This window comes from Limulus polyphemus, unplaced genomic scaffold (assembly GCF_000517525.1).
Source record: "Limulus polyphemus unplaced genomic scaffold, Limulus_polyphemus-2.1.2 Scaffold5684, whole genome shotgun sequence".
In the NCBI taxonomy this organism is placed as follows: domain Eukaryota; kingdom Metazoa; phylum Arthropoda; class Merostomata; order Xiphosura; family Limulidae; genus Limulus; species Limulus polyphemus.
In genome coordinates, this window is record NW_013671294.1 from 18,289 (window position 1) to 36,455 (window position 18,167).

The window sequence follows — 18,167 nt, forward strand, 5'->3', positions numbered from 1 at the left end:
ACTTCCCAACCCAACTCCATAATCCTGTGTTGCATCAAACGTGCCACATGTGAACGTGCATTATCGTGGAGAAGAAGAACACCTTTCCGATTGACAGGTGAAAGGCTTGATTTAAATGTTCCAGTTGCTGACTATAGATCTATGCATTGACAGTTTGCTTTGGATTGAGGAGTTTGAAACAAATTACTCCTTTGATATCCCACCAAATGCATAGCATCATTTTCTGCAGATGGAGTCCAGGTTTTGGGGTCAGAAGTGGTTTTTTTTCTTGGACTGAGCCATTGTTTTTGGTGTTTAATATTTGCATGGAGAATCCATTTTTTATCACCTGTGACAATTCTCTCCAAAAATGGTTCATGCTCATTAAGAGACGAAGCAACGTTCAACGTTGATCTTCGGAGAGTTAGTGAGGCACACAAACACCTTCTTTAATGGAGTTTTCCCATATTCCTTAGATGTTTACGTATTGTTTCTTGAGATACATACAATTTCAGAGCCATTTCACGAGTGTGTGGCTTTGGGTTAGACTCAATAAGCATCTTCAGAGCATCAATATCAATTCCAACACATTGGCTCCTGCTATCACAGTTTTTAAGGCTAAAGTCACCTGAACGAAATTTGCTGAACCATCGTTGACACTTATGAATGTTCAAACATTTCCATAAACTTCTCTGATATTCTTTATGGCTACAGAGGCATTGTTTCCCTTCTTGTATTCAAACAGCAATAGGTGCCAAATGTGTGTCTTGTCGTGTGCCATCACAATAAGGGATTAGAGTATACTAAACTTTACCCATTATATAAGCTACACTAACGTGATGTTTAAGAGGTTCATTTAACTATTATACGTGATGTGCATTTTTTGGGGGGTGGTTAATGAAAGTGTTCCAAAATGTGACATTAATTTCTTGATGACCTAATAGATTTTACTAAAATAAAATATCCCTTACTGTAGTATTAGTAGCCTGTTGATTAAATCTGTAACAGAGAAAATTTGTAGCTACTATTGAAGTTGCTACATCATCATTTCACATGTATTTGTCCCAAAATGTTTTGTAATGGACAAAAACCTGATAGAATATTTAGCAAATCTTAAAAATACTTTACTACCTTCAAGTTAAGATAGCCTGGTGGTTAGGACACTTCATTCTCAATCTGAGTGTTGTAGGTTCAAATACTGTGACTGAAGGCACTCACTCTTTCAGCCACAGGAGTTTTATTAATGTGATGGTCAGTCCCACTATTCATTAGTAAAGAGTAGCTCAAGAGTTGAGAGTGGATAGTGTTGACTAGCTGCATTCCCTCTACTCTATTACTTCAAAATTAGGAACAGCTAATGCCTGTTGTCGTAAAGTGGTTTTGTAGAAAATTTAAAACAAATAAATCAATATAAGATAACTAAAAGAATTTCATATATATTTATCTGATTAAGGACCAAAGAACTATCTGTAATGATACTGTCGTTTTATAAGTTGTGGTTCTTAAATGTGACTGAATTCTGACAATAACACAAATTGACTCAGTTAGTTAAGGTTAATGTAACAACTACCCGAAGAAAGAGACCTTTTGACATGCAAGATAAATATTTTGTCGTTTTTTCAGGTATGCATGATCTTTGAGGAAAGAAATGAAGTTGACAACTCTGTTTTTTTTTCAATTCAATTTAATTTATTAAAAAATAAATATAGTACACTTGATATGAAATAGATAATAAAAGTGTAGGATCTCATAGGACAGAAGATCCACATGATTGCTCAAGTGTGGATCATAAATAAATATATTATTAAACAATAAATACATTAACTAAATTAATATTTCATTCATTGTTTTATTTAATTTACACCACTTTTAACATGTAATATTTTTATTACATATTCTTCAAATTATATATAATCCTACAATATATATATGTATGTTATAATTTATTTATTTTTAATTTTATGTATAGACTATAAATAGATTTTCTGGTTCCTCTGTGAGTCATACATTTCTTTAATTCTGACTTAATATTTATTATTAAAAAGTGATCTTATTTCATTTGGAATATTATTATAAAATGTGTATGCAGTTTTATGTTGTTATTATGCTAAAGGTCTTAAAAACTTCATCCAGTTAATAGCCACAACTTGTGATTGAAACAGAATATAGGCAGAAAATGAATGAGTGACTAAATGTTTTGAAGGAACAAATTTGATTTGAGAATCATTATCTTTAAATAGTTTAGTAGGGATATCTTGTGTTATTAAGAAAGATATTAGGTACGGCAAAAAAGATGAAGAGAACCCATACAGTAAAAATTAATATCAAGATGATGTTTTTATTACACCTACAGAAATTATGGCAAACTGTCTTGTCCAAACAAGGATCTTACACTAATCGCTGGAATCCTAGAATTGCAAAGATGAAACATATAGCTTAATGTTTGTATTATTAATTAATAAATTTAGTTAATGAAGAAGTATATCTGTGTCTTAAGCTTTCAGATGTACAAGATTCTTCTCATTTGAGTCTGCATGGGAGCAGTGAAATATTTTTCTGGCAACATACCCAAATCTTTTATGTTAAAAGACCAGATTTTTAGATAAAAAAAAGTACAGTGTGTTAAGAAATGTGTTCACAATATACCTTTTTCTTAGGGTATTATTGTCCCAGAAGAAGCTATAGAACTACCCATACAACCAATTTCAGGACCTGATATGGACAAGGAAGATAAGGAGTTCGCTGTTTTTATCACTGTAGGCTTTTCTTCCCTTTATTCTTTAAGAATATAGTTTTAGTACTGCATATAATTCTTGTATGTTGTTTTATTTTTTTATCATATTCAACTTTCTACTTGAAAATACGATATTTTATATATGGTTCACTTCTAATGTTTAATGTTTTAAAATGTTTAGATACACCATTTTCTGATGTTGAATAGTTCATTCTTAAAGAAAAAAGAGAATGAATATCTAATAGTAATTGCATATAATTTCCTTACATACAAAATGTGACAAAAATTTCGGAAGGACTAATAGATATAATCAGTTGATCATATCCTGGCCATTGGTAACAGTCTGTTTATAAACTCGTAGAAATATTAACTTAAAATTTAATTTTCACCATTATTTATTTGACCTAATAGATCAATAAAACCGAAAGAGTCCCAGTACGGTGCAAGATTCATCACTGGAGCCCTAACTATCTGGAGAGGAATGATGTTGGGGAGTATTGGAAGCCATCAGAACCAATCTTACCTGAACAGGCCACTTTACTGAGTGAGATGCCAAGATTTGATAAATCAAAAGACTCCACTTAGTGTTATAAGTACAGAAGTACTTTTTTTTTTGTGAGTTTATTTAATATGCTTTAGAGTTAATAAATATAAGGTTATGATGTCACTTTTTTGTTGTTTGATATTTATTCCATTTTTAAGAACATTGTATTTTGTGTGAATTGTTTAAAAAGATATACTTAAAATGTGTGGCATAAATTAGTAAGTAAAATTTATACTATTATTTTTGTAAACTGATAAAAAAAAATATTTAAGATAAAAATGGGATACTTACAAAATTATGATGAAATTTTTAAATGTTTACAAAGGGATAATCTCTTCCAAAATTCCTTTTTTTTTCCCTCAAGTATACCTAAAAAATCCAGAATTTTTCTTATTTCCCTTAATTATGCTCACCACATAAGAAATCGAACAAAGCAAGGTCTATTATTTTATTTTCTTGACAAACTGCATTTTTAATATACTATTTTGAAAACTTGTTTATAGCAGATGCTGCAAACAAAATATATTTTTAGAAGTTATTGACAAATGCCCCTTCTCATCCCCCACCCCAAATAGCTCAGTGTTAAGTCTAAGTTAACTGCTCAGTGCACTGAACACTCTAAACAAAACAGAAAAAAATTAGCTTACAGTGCTGGCCCCTACTGGTAAAGTGAATACTTTAAAAATATTACAGTAATTAGTTTTTAAAATTCAGTATAAAATAGTTAGTTAGTTTATGTCTTAAACAATTAGTTAGATAAATCTGCTTTTTATATTTAATCCTCAAGAACTTGTTTGTTGTTAAGTGCAAAGCTACACAATGGTTTGTCTGTGTTGTAACCATCTCAGGTACTAAAACCCGATTTTTAATATCCTAAGCTTTCCAACCTTCCCCAGAACCTCATCATTCATTGTTTAACAGTTTGAGCCAAGTCGGTCCACTTTCTTCAATCTTCCCCAGAACCTCACATTCATTGTTCTACTAAATTTCAAAAGTACTTATTTTCTTAATTACCTCCTCTGACACTCTCCATCCTTTATAAATATGGATAAAAACTGTGTAGGCATAACATTTTAACTACCTTTAAGGTAACCAAACAGGTGAAAGGAAACTATAGAGAACTCTGGAGGTTTAAAACTACTAATCTGTATTAATTTCACATAATGACAGCATGTGTACAGTCATTTAATCATCAACAAACATATTAAAGCTGCATCTCAGAACATCCTGATCTCAATACCTGCTTTTTTCTCAGAACCTCATCATTCATTGTTTAACAGTTTGAGCCAAGTCAGTCCACTTTCTTGTTGAAGAAAGTGGGCTGACTTGGCTCAAACTGATAAACAATGAATGATGAGGTTCTGGGGAAGGTTGAAGAAAGTGGGCTGACTTGGCTCAAACTGATAAACAATGAATGATGAGGTTCTGGGAAATATTGAAGAAAGTGGACTGACTGATAAATGTTGGTGATTGATGAAAGTTACAGCCGCTCAAGGGCTGAGTGACTAAAAATTACATTAATGTGGTGTAAAATTGTACAGTTTTTGTCATGAATAAAACAATCTGTAGAACATTATACTGTTACAAAACAAAAGGGTTTTCCATCAACATTAGATTAGTACAGTATTGAAACCAAGACTCAAAATGTAAAGCTGTTATACTGTGCATTTATTGAGTACAGTAACATGAAACTGGAGCAGCTAGAACATGCTCAATAAATGTTTCTAGAATCTATCTACAGGCCTCAGTGGTTTTCTCACGGTAAAGTCCATGCTCTCTTCCAATATCTAGAGATCTTCTGCAAGCCTCTGGAGTTCCGTCACAATGAAGTCCATGTCTTCTTTCGACAAAGAAGGTAGACAGTGGACAATTAACCGGAAAAAGTTCGGAAAAGATTTAGATGATAAAGGCTGATAGGCTATCATCATTGTCCCTTGCTTTGTCATTTTTTCTTTGAGTTTTGGGGCAATCTGAAAAACAGCATCGATATAAAATAATGTTTTAAATGTGGAGTCTCTAAAAAGTACGGAACAAAAACCAATGTTAGCTAACCAAGCTTTATTTTCATTCGGTTTTTAACGTTTTTTTGGTATTCCAAAAAATTATCTGGGAATTAACGAATTTGTGAGATATTTGAAGATATTTTATTCCATCAATCAGAAAAATGCTATTGTTTGACATTTCAAGAGGCCATGTCGAACAAAACGTACTATCTGCAACCAAATTGGGGGTAGTTACGATGAATAATGCATTTAATTTGAATTTTTAGTTAAGCTTTGTTTACCAATGTATGGAAGACAAGTATATAGTAAGTTTTGGTGCAGTTGGTAGTCTGGGTTTTTTGTTTGTTAGAGAAGTATTAGTAATGGATGTTGTGGATAGCCGTTACGTTTTAAAGTATCCTGTATGAGCAAAATTTCAGAGTGTAAATTAAAGTACGTAGAACACAAGTTATAAGCTTTGTTTAATAAACATGTTACCAAATTTCTTTTGGTTTGTGAACGAGATACAAATTGTGTACTATCTGCAGCTGATAAAATAATAAATATATCTTCATGGTGAGAAGGTATACATTGACTCCAAGAACTATTTGGTCATTTAATTTTGAAAACAATATAACACTTATAAGGCATTAGGTTATACGGGGTATGAAACTAAAGGGTACACCAGAATAGTTTCTCACTAAAACACAAACAAATCATGAAATCAAACAAAGGTAATAAATAACGAATTTTTTTCTCACTGGAACGTAAGGCTAATGGGATGTAGTGTTTTGAATGACGGACTGTGAATACGGCGTTTCATGGTTCACATACCGTTTCTAAGAAAAATGCACTTACACTCTGGGAAGTGGTGGGTGTGTTATTAGAGTGACAGTCAAAACCTACTATTCGGCCAGACAAGAGCAAAAGTTCGCAGTAGTAGCTGTTGTCTAGCAGCTTTCCCTCTCTTCTGTCACTAAGTGATTGTTAATAAGTATACAAACAGAAATTACGTTGTACACTAGTCAATCAATAGAAGAAGTGATAAACATGATGGGCCGGAAGTGGCCTAGTAGTTAGAGTGCAGGAATATGAATCTTAGAGTCCATGGTTCGCGTTTGTTACCACAGTATCTCGCTCCACACTTCAGAACTATGGGTGCGTTATGAGAGCGATTATTCAATCCCACTATTCATTTAGAGTAGCCCAAGAGTTGGTGGTGTGTAGTGTTGATTAGCTGCCTTACACAGTACCGGATTAACGCATAAGCCATCTAAGGCCCCGGCCACCCAAGTAAAAAATTATGGTTCGTAAAACTGGCATAATAGTGACAAAAGTGAGTCATTGTTATTATTATTCCCAAATATTACCTAGGCCTAGGACCACATTACACCTTAGTCCGGCCTTGGCCTTACCTGTAGTCTGTCAAGCTAAAATTAGGGATAGCTAGTGTAAGTAAAAGTTAAGCTTTACACAAGTATCCAAAACAGAAATTACGTTGCACACTAAAGATTGTTAATAAGTCGACAAACAGAAATAATATCTATTAGAGAACTCATTCCATAAGGCTTGTCCTATTTTTGATGCACCAGTAGTATATCTGGTGTTAATAGGCGTTTGATATATTTCTGTTTTCCGCTAGGGGTAAATTTTTAATAAGCTTTTAATTTTTGATAAAAAAAAAATTCCATTAGAACAACCTGATAAACCATTAAGAAAATTCTGTAACGTTTAGCTAAAGGAAATTTTCATTAACGTGCTCCTTTTTATTAATAATTAATACAGCTGAGCATTTATTTTACGGTTTTTTTATTTAAATTCCCATTAATTAAATATTTTCGATCAGTTATTTGTGGTTCCTTACCGTTGACAACTGGTCCCAAAAGTCGGGTGTGTGTTCTTTACCCTGCAGACTTGGAGGTACATACCAGAAACAAATATTGGTGAACTGAAACTGACGTAATATAAAACTGATTAACGTACCAGTGAAATCAGGAGAAAAGACTAAGACGAAAAAAATTTTAAATTACGTAAATTGAAAGTGACGTCACGCTGTTTAAGTAATAACAACTATTCCTTATATATCCTTGAAGATAAATCATTAATATTTAAATTTAAAATTTAATTATAGAAATCAGACGTACACAGTATTGTCCAAAATAATTATATTAATTTTGTTAAAATATAGTAAATGCTTCCAAATCTTACTGATATATTCCTCAAACACTTGAATTATTAATAATCCGTAGAATGAGACACGATGACGTATGTTAATTAAACAGCTTTTGGTATTGGTTTCGTTTTATTGTTACGAGTATCACGTGTGTATTTGATAGTTACACTTGTCACGTCTTTCCTTGTTACACTTATCACGTGTCTTTCCTTGTTACACTTATCACGTGTGTCTTTCCTTGTTACACTTATCACGTGTCTTTCATTGATACACTTATCACGCGTGTCTTTAATTGATACCCTTATCACGTGTCTTTCCTTGTTACACTTATCACGTGTGTCTTTCCTTGTTACACTTATCACGCGTGTCTTTAATTGATACACTTATCACGTGTGTCTTTAATTGATACACTTAACACGTGTCTTTGATCGTTACGAGTATCACGTGTGTCTTTGATTATTACACTTATTACGTGTGTTTCTTCAACTCACCTCCGGTAAAACTAGTTTAAAACCTTTGGTGTGTTTTATTTTTTCAAAGAAGTATCTGAAAAACAAGAAGAGAAAATTATAGAAGCCTTTACTTCTACTTCACGTGTCATGACGACAGTTAGTAATTTCTTACATATTGTAAAAGGTACAAAATTTGTTAGACTTAATACTATTTTATTTCTTTTGTTAGATTTCGATTAAAAATATGTTATTTAGCTAACGTAACAGTACTTAATGTTAGGAGCATATCATAAGTAAAGTGTTACTTATAGTAGGAATAGGCCAAATGTTCAATATAAGTTAAAATCTCAAACACGCTGCAAACAGCATGTAAGCAAAACTTTATAAGCACTTTACACACTGTTGAGTAGTAAACAAGCAAGCCAAGTGCAGAGTAACAAGCCTGACTGACTAATGTTGGTGAAAAGGCATAGCTCTCTCCTGCCTTCACCTTATACAAATCTAAATGCACATAACTGAATTACGCTACCTTGGCTAAAAGCGTTTTTCTTAGTTTTACTTATAACTTTGGTGATAACAATAACCGTTTTGCAACGCTACTAATGAGCTAACAATACAGTAGTAGTCATACTCTATGATTATGAGCATGCTCTATGAGTTGTCAAGTAAAAACCCACTCTCATCACGTGCAGGTACATCATTGCTTATGCACACGCTCTACGCATGCTGTATCAGCTAGACATACAAACGTAGACTATATAAATTCTCTAGATCTAGGTTCTAAGTAAAATCTTATGTTGATAACCTTGAAAAGTCTATGTCCCAGCAAAGAGAGCATTACTACAAGAATAGAGATAAGATTAGAAACAGTAATATTAAATATGCCAATCAAGCCTTAGCCATTAATCCAGCCAAAGAAAAGGCTGCCACCCAGGCTAGGTGGAAGAAAAACCATAGCAAAGATATAAGAAAAAGCCAGGAACTGTCAAGAGATACCTCAAAGAAAAACTACGAGAAAGATAGGCCTAGACCTCAGTTACTCTTGAGAGTTAGTACCAAAAAAAAGCTACTAGACAAATGTATGAAATTTTTAAATAAGAAAAATAGGTAGTGGGAATGGGAGCACCAAAAAGTAAAGAAACAAGGTAGGAATGGGCAGTACAGCATTACAACATTTGATGGTTTTTGACAGTGCAACCTCAATGTGGGTGTGGCCATCGTTCTGCCCAATTCTACTTCGTGTTTTACTTTGAACTTTGATACAATTATAGACTTGAATTCAATCTTATCAGTAGCTAATCCTTTCTAAATACTCAAGAAACTTAAAAATTTCAAAAATCAGTGATTTTGAGCTTATCTTTTGGCCCGGCCTTTAGCAGTCATATATCTATAATGTCTCTCATAAGCAAGTACGACTATTGGAACTTCCTGTCTCACTTCCGACATCAAACACCCCATTATGATGTCATGCATTTTCATTGGGGTTACATCATTTGATTACAAACATTTATTTGTATTTGGTTGCTGAAACAAAGTTTACAACAGAGAAATTTAGTCATTTAGTTTAAACAATTACCAAGTTACAAAAAACACGAAGTAGGAGTCGGCGCAACGAGGACTACACCCACTTTGAGGTTGCACCGTGTCAAAAACCACTAAGTGTTTTATTATTATCCCGCCCATTCTTACGTTATTTCCTTCTTTTTGATGCTCTCATTCCTACCTCCTAATTTTTGTATTTAAAATGTTTTAGATATGTTAAACTTGTTTTGACACTAAGATTTCTTTGATGGTTTAAATAACAATTCATACATTAGAAGAACTGGTTTAATAACAATATTTTTTCCTAATCACTTTTAAAACAATATATTCTGCACTTCATTGGCGAGATTTGCGACCAAAATGTGAGGAGGAGGGACAGAAAAAGGAACATGTCGTGTGTATACCATATCCCACAGAAAAAAAAGTGGGGGAGCAATTGCCCCACCCCTTGCCCTCCCCTCGTAATCCCACCTATGCTGTTCTTTATGAACAGGTCTAAAGTCTAGTAAACAAGATTTCTATAGCTTTCTTATCGTGTTGAAAATGATCCAAAGTTCTAAATGAGCAAAATTTTGCTACGATTATGAATTAATTAACAAAAGCAGCGTTGAATGTCTTAATACCCAGGATGCGCTGAATTAATTCTGCTCTAAAGAGTCGAATTTTAAACCTTAACTTTACGATAACGAATGCAACAGTACAATAAAATATACATATGTTAATTTCGCATTTTGATTATTTTTAAAAACAACCATTTTCGAAGGTTACTGTGGTTTGTTGGCAAGATAGCTTGACAATGTCTTACTCGATGCACAAGTAAAGCGTGAAAACTGACGTAAGAGAAACCCACACCAACTTTTATCAACCAGTGACATCAAGAAGATCTCTAGATTGAATTAATCTTAATCATCAGACCACAGAATCATTACAAGTAAACGAATAATCTATTGACAACGTTTATGGTGGGATTTTTCTTTATCGAAATTTCGTAGCTGTGTTACGCTAAAAAGTACTCACATAATTATTATACTTACCGTGCTATGCTATCGTTGTTTAATCAATCTTATTGGTACAGGCTTTCCCGTTAAAATCGCCAATCAAGATGTTTTAACCCTTTTAGAATCCTCCATCAAATCACCCATCAAAACGTTTTAAACATTTTCGAATCCTCCGTCAAATCACCCATCAAAACGTTTTAACCCTTTTCGAATCCTCCGTCAAATCACCCATCAAAGCGTTTTAACCCTTTTAGAATCCTCCGTCAAATCACCCATCAAAACGTTTTAATCCCTTCAGAATCCGTCCTTCGTTAAAATGACCCATCAAGATGTTTTAATCCTTTCATAATCCTCTATTAAAACCACCTATCAAGACGTTTTAATTCCTTCATAATCCTCCATTAAAACCACCCATCAAAACTCTCGAATCCTTTCAGAATCCTACGTTAAAACCACCGATCAAGATGTTTTAATTCCTTCATAATTCTCCATTAAAACCACCCATCAAAACTCTCGAATCCTTTCAGAATCCTACGTTAAAATCACCTACCAAGACGTTTTAATTCCTTCATAATCCTCCATTAAAACCACCCATCAAAACTCTCGAATCCTTTCAGAATCCTACGTTAAAACCACCCATCAAAACTCTCGAATCCTTTCAGAATCCTACGTTAAAACCACCGATCAAGATGTTTTAATCCCTTCCGTTAAACCAATTAGCTTGTCTTGGTTTGGTTTCTTGGAAATGAATTTTATCTATTGTGAATTGTCTTACTGAGCCATGTTGAAAGCGTGGTTTACTAGTTGTTCCATGCCAATCTGACCACGTCCTCTCCACGCCAAATACAACTTCAGAACGTCGACTTTACGACCGCATTGTACACTTTTCTCTCCAGTGTCGTACGCACCGTCGTAATGCTTATCCTCTTGAAACAAATATTCAGCACATGAAGAATTGCACTCGTACAGCATACCCTAATCGACGGATATACATACACTATTAGTTATTTATCTTGTGTCATTCCCTATAACTTTAATAATCTACCAATGTACAATTAGTTAAAGGCTATAACTAATTGTGCATTGGTAGATTATTAAAGTTACGTACGCCTTGCAAGAACAAATCAGTGCTATAAAAAGATTAATAATTAATTATTTATAATTATTAATATTGTTTCTCGGTTCTTTTAGGCATACAATTTTACTTTCATAAAATACTCCTGTAGAAAATTCATAATGATTCAATGTTTAAAAACGTTTCAAAACATTTTATTTTTGTTACGTTTACAATGATACGGACCATTGCCTTATATGTGCGTGGGGGGGGGGGGGGTATAGCTGTGACTGGCACTCTCACTATTCGGTTAAAAGTAAATGACAAGGCAGCAAGTGCTGTTGACTGGTTGCTCTCCTTTCAGTCAACATTTCTAAATTGAAGATGGTTTTACTTGGACCTTGGGAGACGGCATCGACTAGTGCTCTTGATTTGTAATTCACGGTTTACGGTTTCTAAACTTGTTCTTGTCCCTGTGTTCTTGAACAAGACACTTTCCCCCAGATATTTTTCAGTTTACCTAGGTGTAAAATGGGTACTAAATAATAACTGGGATAGTTAACCTGCGATGGACTGGTATCCCGTCCAGGGAGAAATATATTACCTCTCTCGTCCGATCATGCCACCGGGACCAGAGTTAAGAAACGTTACGGGTTAACTGTTGTTGTTGACACTAGAGGCCTCTGACTTAGCAGCTTAACATAACATTGAAAGTTCCAATTTCCAATCGAAGGCAAATATATTTGGAAATCTAACGGCCTTTAAAAATTCAATTTTTCACATACAGAAAAAGTTCAATAAGCACAGAGTGCTAGTTTTTGTGTGTTTGTAACTTTTTGTCGTAGCTTGAAAAAGCAGCTAATTTCAGGTACGCTGAAGCATCTTTGAAACACAAAAGCACACATATGAAATTTATGTGGAAAACTCCAATGAAAGATGTTAGTGAAAGCTAAACTTTCGGAATTTTAATTTTATTCGGAGCTCGATTAATCTTCTTTTTAATTTCTTACAAGTATTCTAATTAATTTTGAATTGTTTTGAGAATAAAATAGTCATCTTGGATCCATTTACTTAGATCATGCAACTTCACACTAAATTATTATTAATTCTAAGTTAAGCTTGCATTTGTTTGGCCTGATCCCATAGTATCGAGCAGATACGTTATATTTAGTAAGTTTGTTTGTAGTTGAAGCACAAAGCTACACATTGGGCTCTCTGTGATCTGCCCACCACGGATATCGGAACCTGGTATCTAACGTTGTAAATCCGCAGACATGCCGCTGTGCCACTGGGGGACGTATAGTAAGTAAATGGAGCAATAGCGCCAGGCCCTATTACAGTTAAGTATAACACTTGACTTCACTGCCCTAAAAAGAAAATACATTATTAAATAAAATTTAATCGTATTTCATTTAAAAGATAGATGCGTCTGCTTTATTTAGTTAAACTTTTACATATTTTTGCTCTCATTGTTAGCACTATTCTTAATTTCTTGTTTGTTTGTTTTTGAATTTCGCGCAAAGCTACACAAGGGCTATCTGCTCTAGCCGTCCCTAATTTAGCAGTGTAAGACTAGAGAGAAGGCAGCTAGTCATCATCACTCACCGCCAACTCTTGGGCTACTCTTTTACCAACAAATAGTGGGGTTGACCGTCACACTATAACGTCCCCATGGCTGAAAGGGCGAGCATGTTTGGTGGGACGGGGATTCGAACCCGCGATCGCGAGTCGAGCGCCCTAACCATCTGACCATGCTGGGCCCTTAATTTCTTACAAATATTATAATTAATTTAAAGTTACTTTCAGAATGCAATAGTTAACGTGGATCAGTTTGCGCAATTATACACCAGATGGTTGATACTAGAATGGGCTTGCGTTTGTTTGTTCTGTTGCTATGGTGTCGAGCATAGATTAGCAGGCTTGATCTCCACTGCTTTATGTTGAAAGCCCAATTCATTTTTATTTTCATTGGTAACTTGGTGTGAACATTTATACATAATAAAAATAAACAATTAAATACTGTAAAAAATTAATAACTGAATAACACAAACAATTAGCAACATGTTGCTGTGATCCAACTACCCTCTTGTGGTCGGTAATTCGAAATTATCGAAGCTAGGGTACTGAAATAGTTCATGCTATATTTCATGAAGAAAAAAATATAAGACTTGCTGTACAACTTCTCCTGATATTACCACAAGTGGACACGACATATTATAATGAAAAGAATCGTGCCAAGGGAAACCGAGATCATTTTGCGTTTATTAAACTATTCTTGAAATTCCGAATAGACGATACAAGACAGCCTACTCTAGTGATAAACAAATAAATCATAATTGTAACACTTCTAGATATTAATTCGTTGTAAGATAAAAAAAGAAACGAATTTCAGTATTATTGAAATTTTAGTTATAGATATATTAATTAAGTGATATCTCTCCGAAGACCATATCATAAATAGATTGTATGCACATTTTCCTAACGTAGAAAACATTCCGATAAGATTAGGTAAAAGCCTTCAAAGAAAGTGTAACAAGAGTGACTGAAAACAAAATGGCTTCTTGTATATCACTTCGATCAATGTTCTCAAAGTAGGATTATTTTCCTGTTAATGTAAGGATAATGTGACAAAGTGCGAATGTCTCAGCTAGGGCTTTTATTAAAGTACTTCGATAATGATAATAATAATATAAACTACGAGTTAAATTTTAACGTTTTTTTTTTTTTTACTTTCAAGACCCTATACACAAAGTGTTTTTATTCAAACATTTAAAATAACAAGATCGTGCTTTCCTTACTGTCCATTTTGTCAGGAAGACGCTGCAGTACAAGGACAGTCCTGGCATTTTATGAAAATCCCATGTTACAGAATCAGCCCTAAAAATAAATATATTATATATATATACATTACAATACAATCGTAGTTCTTGAGTTAATAAAGTGAAATAAGAAAATCATGAAGAACCATTGTTGTCTCTGAGCGTCAAACTAAAAATTGAAAATAAATTCAGTAATTTGCATTTTCGGGCTAACTTAAGATGTTTATCACCATAAGCTCCCAATATAATCCACGAACTCTCCATCAGGAAAAAGCTTTAAATTCAAATTGTTTACATTTTAATCATACTTTATTATCAAAGTTGGTATTCTTATTTTTATTTTTTATACACTCTACAGACGTTTGCATAAATAGAAAGCCTAGTTTTGTTGTTGCACAACCAAAAATTATGTTACAAATAGGCTTAAAATTTGATACAAAAAAAAACTTTTTTTTTTCCAGACTTCTCTTACTTTTTTATCCATTGCAGATTCAAAATCAGAGGTGTATAAAAACAACATATCAAATCTATCTTTTGTCTCCCACAAGTCACTGCCCAAGAGGCCTTTCGAACTCATCAGTTGAACTGGGCAATGAAGATAAAATATTCTCGGGAACGCTGTTTATATATGCAGTATAATACTCTAACTTATTGTTTTCCAAAGTGTGGTATGCGTGCCTCTGGTGGTACACGAGATGATTTTAGGTGGTATGCGGACGACTTTTTTATTTTAATAGTTATATATTTATTTTATTGTGTATTAGAAAAAAAAGTCTAAGAAAAAATAAATTTTAACGCGGTTATTACATTATCTGTCGACAATTAAACATTGGCTATTATTCAGAGGGCGAGCGCGTCATCTAGTCCTCCTAATTGGCTAGCCGCTATTCAGAGAGCATGCGCAATGACATACCAAGAACCATGTTCGTTAGTTAGTGTTAGACGAAGATTCTTATTTTATGATTGTTGGTCTACACTCTGTTTTTTGTTTTTTTTAACCCATCATGGATCATTGGTTAAAAACGGGATTTTTAAATTTAAAGCGTAAAGGTAAAGACTGTGATGGAAATGCGTGTACAAAAATGCGAAAAAGTGGTGATAGCTATGAGGTGGTCAACATTTCTTTACTGCTGACTGATAATGATAGTAAACAGTTTCATTCTTCTCATGCATTTTTTAAACCGATTAATATTTATTATTACTTGTAGCATGAATTCTGAAGTTATTTTCACTTTCTTATAACAATGTCATTTTAAGATGAGAGAAATACTGTTTTGAAATAAATATTATGGTAAGTGATCCTGTTTTCCATTTATCCTAGTGTTATGAAATTTCCTTTTAAAACAAATGTATTTAAATAAAAAAGTGAGTCGATTTAAAGAAAAATATTAAGTAAAACGTAAATAATAGTACAGGTGGTACGGAGATATGGTAAAAATCGTGAAGGTGGTACGCGAATAACTGAAGTTTGGGAAGCACTGCTCTAAATGTTCGGTTTAAATGCCGAAAGCTGGCGAAGCATTAGAAACCAGTAAGTCGAAAATGTGTGTTAAAAATCATGTTAATTGGAGATCGTTTTTTGTTTTTTCATTTGTCTATTGCGGATCCAAAATCAGAGATGTATAAAAATATAATTTTAAATCTATATTTTTCTTCCTATTGCCCCTTCTCTTACATTTCAATGTCCCCTAGTGATTCAGTGGTAAAACTGAGGGCTTATAACGTTAAAATTAAAGTTTGATCCCCATGGCGGACACTGCGCAAACAACATATTGTGTAGCCTTGCGATTAAACAAACATACTATATACTTCAGAATAGGCAGAAACTGAAATAAAATCTTTAGTAACTTTATCAATGGATTTCCCCAGGTTAGGCGCTTAACACCATAGCATATAATTTTTTGGACCCGCAAAGTACTTAGTATTTTCAACTTAAACAGCAGACTAAACAGCCATCAGAAACACCAGTCAGCCTATGCAGTTACTTTTAATCGATTAATCGAATACTGGAATTCGTTGTCACAAGTATAGCGCCACAACACCTAAAAAACCTCAGTTTCTTCAGTGACACAACGCAGTTCACTCGAATCTTCTAAATTTCAATGCGGCACGCTAATTGTTAGGCCACGCCCAATTTTATAATAGACAAATTGCATTTCAAATGGACTTTTGACTCCAGCGAATGATGAGTTTGTTATTGGACGAAAAACCTCCTGAGAAGTGATTTGTAGCAGACAAACGAAAAATCTAATCATAACTCTATAACGGATAGAATAATAGAAACGTGATGATAAAATTCTGCAGTCAAACATCATTTTCATTAAATCTCTTAAGCCTAATAAGCCCAAGTTTTTTCAGTTTAGGCGTTGTATAATATTTTATCATACAAATATATCTACAAATCAAGCGAAAAGGTTGTCCTAGGTTCCAAATATAAATTATTTAAAAGAACAACCCAAGGTATTATACATGGGTCCTGAAATTTATATTCATTAGTTTTAAAAAATTTGGAAGCATCACTTGAAAAAATTTTAAGTAACGTTAAGTGAGGCTAGATTGTGCGTAGGATCAATGTTAGCAAAAAAAAAAAAACAGTAAATTACCATCAGAATTTAACAGTAATGCTAATCACGTATAACCACTAAATCACCTGAAAACGTGTTGGTGATATACAGACATCGAACACACTAATTATATTTAAATACAGCTACTAACTATCATAACTGACACCTGTGGAACGTAGTAATACCTGTTGACGCCGTCCATAAGGTGTCGATGAGAACGTGACAAGAGAACAGTTCCACCCCAAGCGGCCTAAAATGTAAGTACAGAACATAAAGTCTATACATGTTTGTATGGTACACCAAATGATATCTGTATATATATATATATATATATATATATATATATTGTTATCAGTATCACAAACAGTCAGAACAAGTACACATACATTTTAGGTGAACGTGTAGGTTTTTCAGAGGATTTTACCAGACAAACTTATTTATAAATTAGCGACCTTATTCTCCGAACTATTACACTACACCAGTATAACGTCTGGAGAAAAGGAGATTTGCAAAAGAGGATCTGAACGGGGCATGGATGATTAACACAGCTTAAATGTTAATAATGAGAAAGGCAACATGTGCACATAAGACATGAGCTTACTAAGAATCTGTTTTCTAAGAGTAATCGATCATGAAATATGTTTGATATCTAGAATATAATATATACTCTTATGGTCTGAAATTTAAGAGCATGAAATCAGTATAACTAAAAAAAAAGACAGACATGGTGTAAAATTCGGACTTAAACAATGTGTATTTATCATAATTTCTCTTAGATCCTGATCACACTTCAACCATATTTGAAATAACACCCAGGAAAAAAAACAAAAAAAACTTACGTCAACATGGAACCAGAGGTCGTGTTTTTGACAAATATCTGCGATTTGATGGAGGGGGTCGAAAGAACCTAATACAGTCGATCCGGCAGTAGCACACACATAAAACGGCAATTTTCCCTAACAAATATTTATAAATAATGAAATGTGAGGTAATAATTCGGCATAGTGGTTATGTGAAATAAAAATAAAAACTTGCCTAACTTTAGGGTTAAGTAGAGTGTTGAACATTGTGGTGGTATATAAACATTTTGTGTGTTTTATACTTCTTTGTATTAATATGTGAATTTGTAAAAAATTGTTATATGTGAAGTTCCTTTGGCTCTAACTACCTGTTGGTCCGTGTCATTCACCTTTTACTTTAGCTACCTAATATTCTGTCATTTATCTTTTGCTCTAGCTACCTAATGTTCTGTATTGTTTACCTTTTGGTCTAGCTACCTAATGTTCTGTGTTGTTTACCTTTTGCTCTAGCTACCTAATGTTGTGT

At 33.5% G+C, this 18,167-nt stretch overlaps 2 protein-coding genes across 3 annotated transcripts in view; one reads left to right on the forward strand and one right to left on the reverse strand.

The window, feature by feature from the left end:
* The window catches only part of LOC106472869 (39S ribosomal protein L9, mitochondrial-like), an 18,298-nt gene extending 14,918 nt beyond the window's left edge, over positions 1-3,380 (forward strand). The window contains exons 7-8 of the mRNA XM_022401412.1: positions 2,637-2,735; positions 3,125-3,380. Coding sequence (XP_022257120.1) covers positions 2,637-2,735; positions 3,125-3,298 — 273 coding nt within the window. The 3' untranslated portion in view covers positions 3,299-3,380. The remainder of the gene's footprint in view (positions 1-2,636; positions 2,736-3,124) is intronic.
* A 1,524-nt stretch (positions 3,381-4,904) lies between these two features.
* Positions 4,905-18,167, reverse strand: part of LOC106472867 (cysteine sulfinic acid decarboxylase-like) — a 33,295-nt gene continuing 20,032 nt past the window's right edge. Inside the window, exons 8-14 of one of the 2 annotated variants that reach the window (XM_022401411.1) lie at positions 17,681-17,797; positions 17,027-17,091; positions 14,257-14,335; positions 11,180-11,379; positions 7,904-7,958; positions 7,104-7,187; positions 4,905-5,227 (exon numbers count right to left, since the gene is read on the reverse strand). In XM_022401411.1, coding sequence (XP_022257119.1) covers positions 5,045-5,227; positions 7,104-7,187; positions 7,904-7,958; positions 11,180-11,379; positions 14,257-14,335; positions 17,027-17,091; positions 17,681-17,797 — 783 coding nt within the window. In that variant the 3' untranslated portion in view covers positions 4,905-5,044. Of the gene's footprint in view, positions 5,228-7,103; positions 7,194-7,903; positions 7,959-11,179; positions 11,380-14,256; positions 14,336-17,026; positions 17,092-17,680; positions 17,798-18,167 lie in introns of both variants that reach the window. The other variant, XM_013933539.2, reaches the window with a different exon arrangement.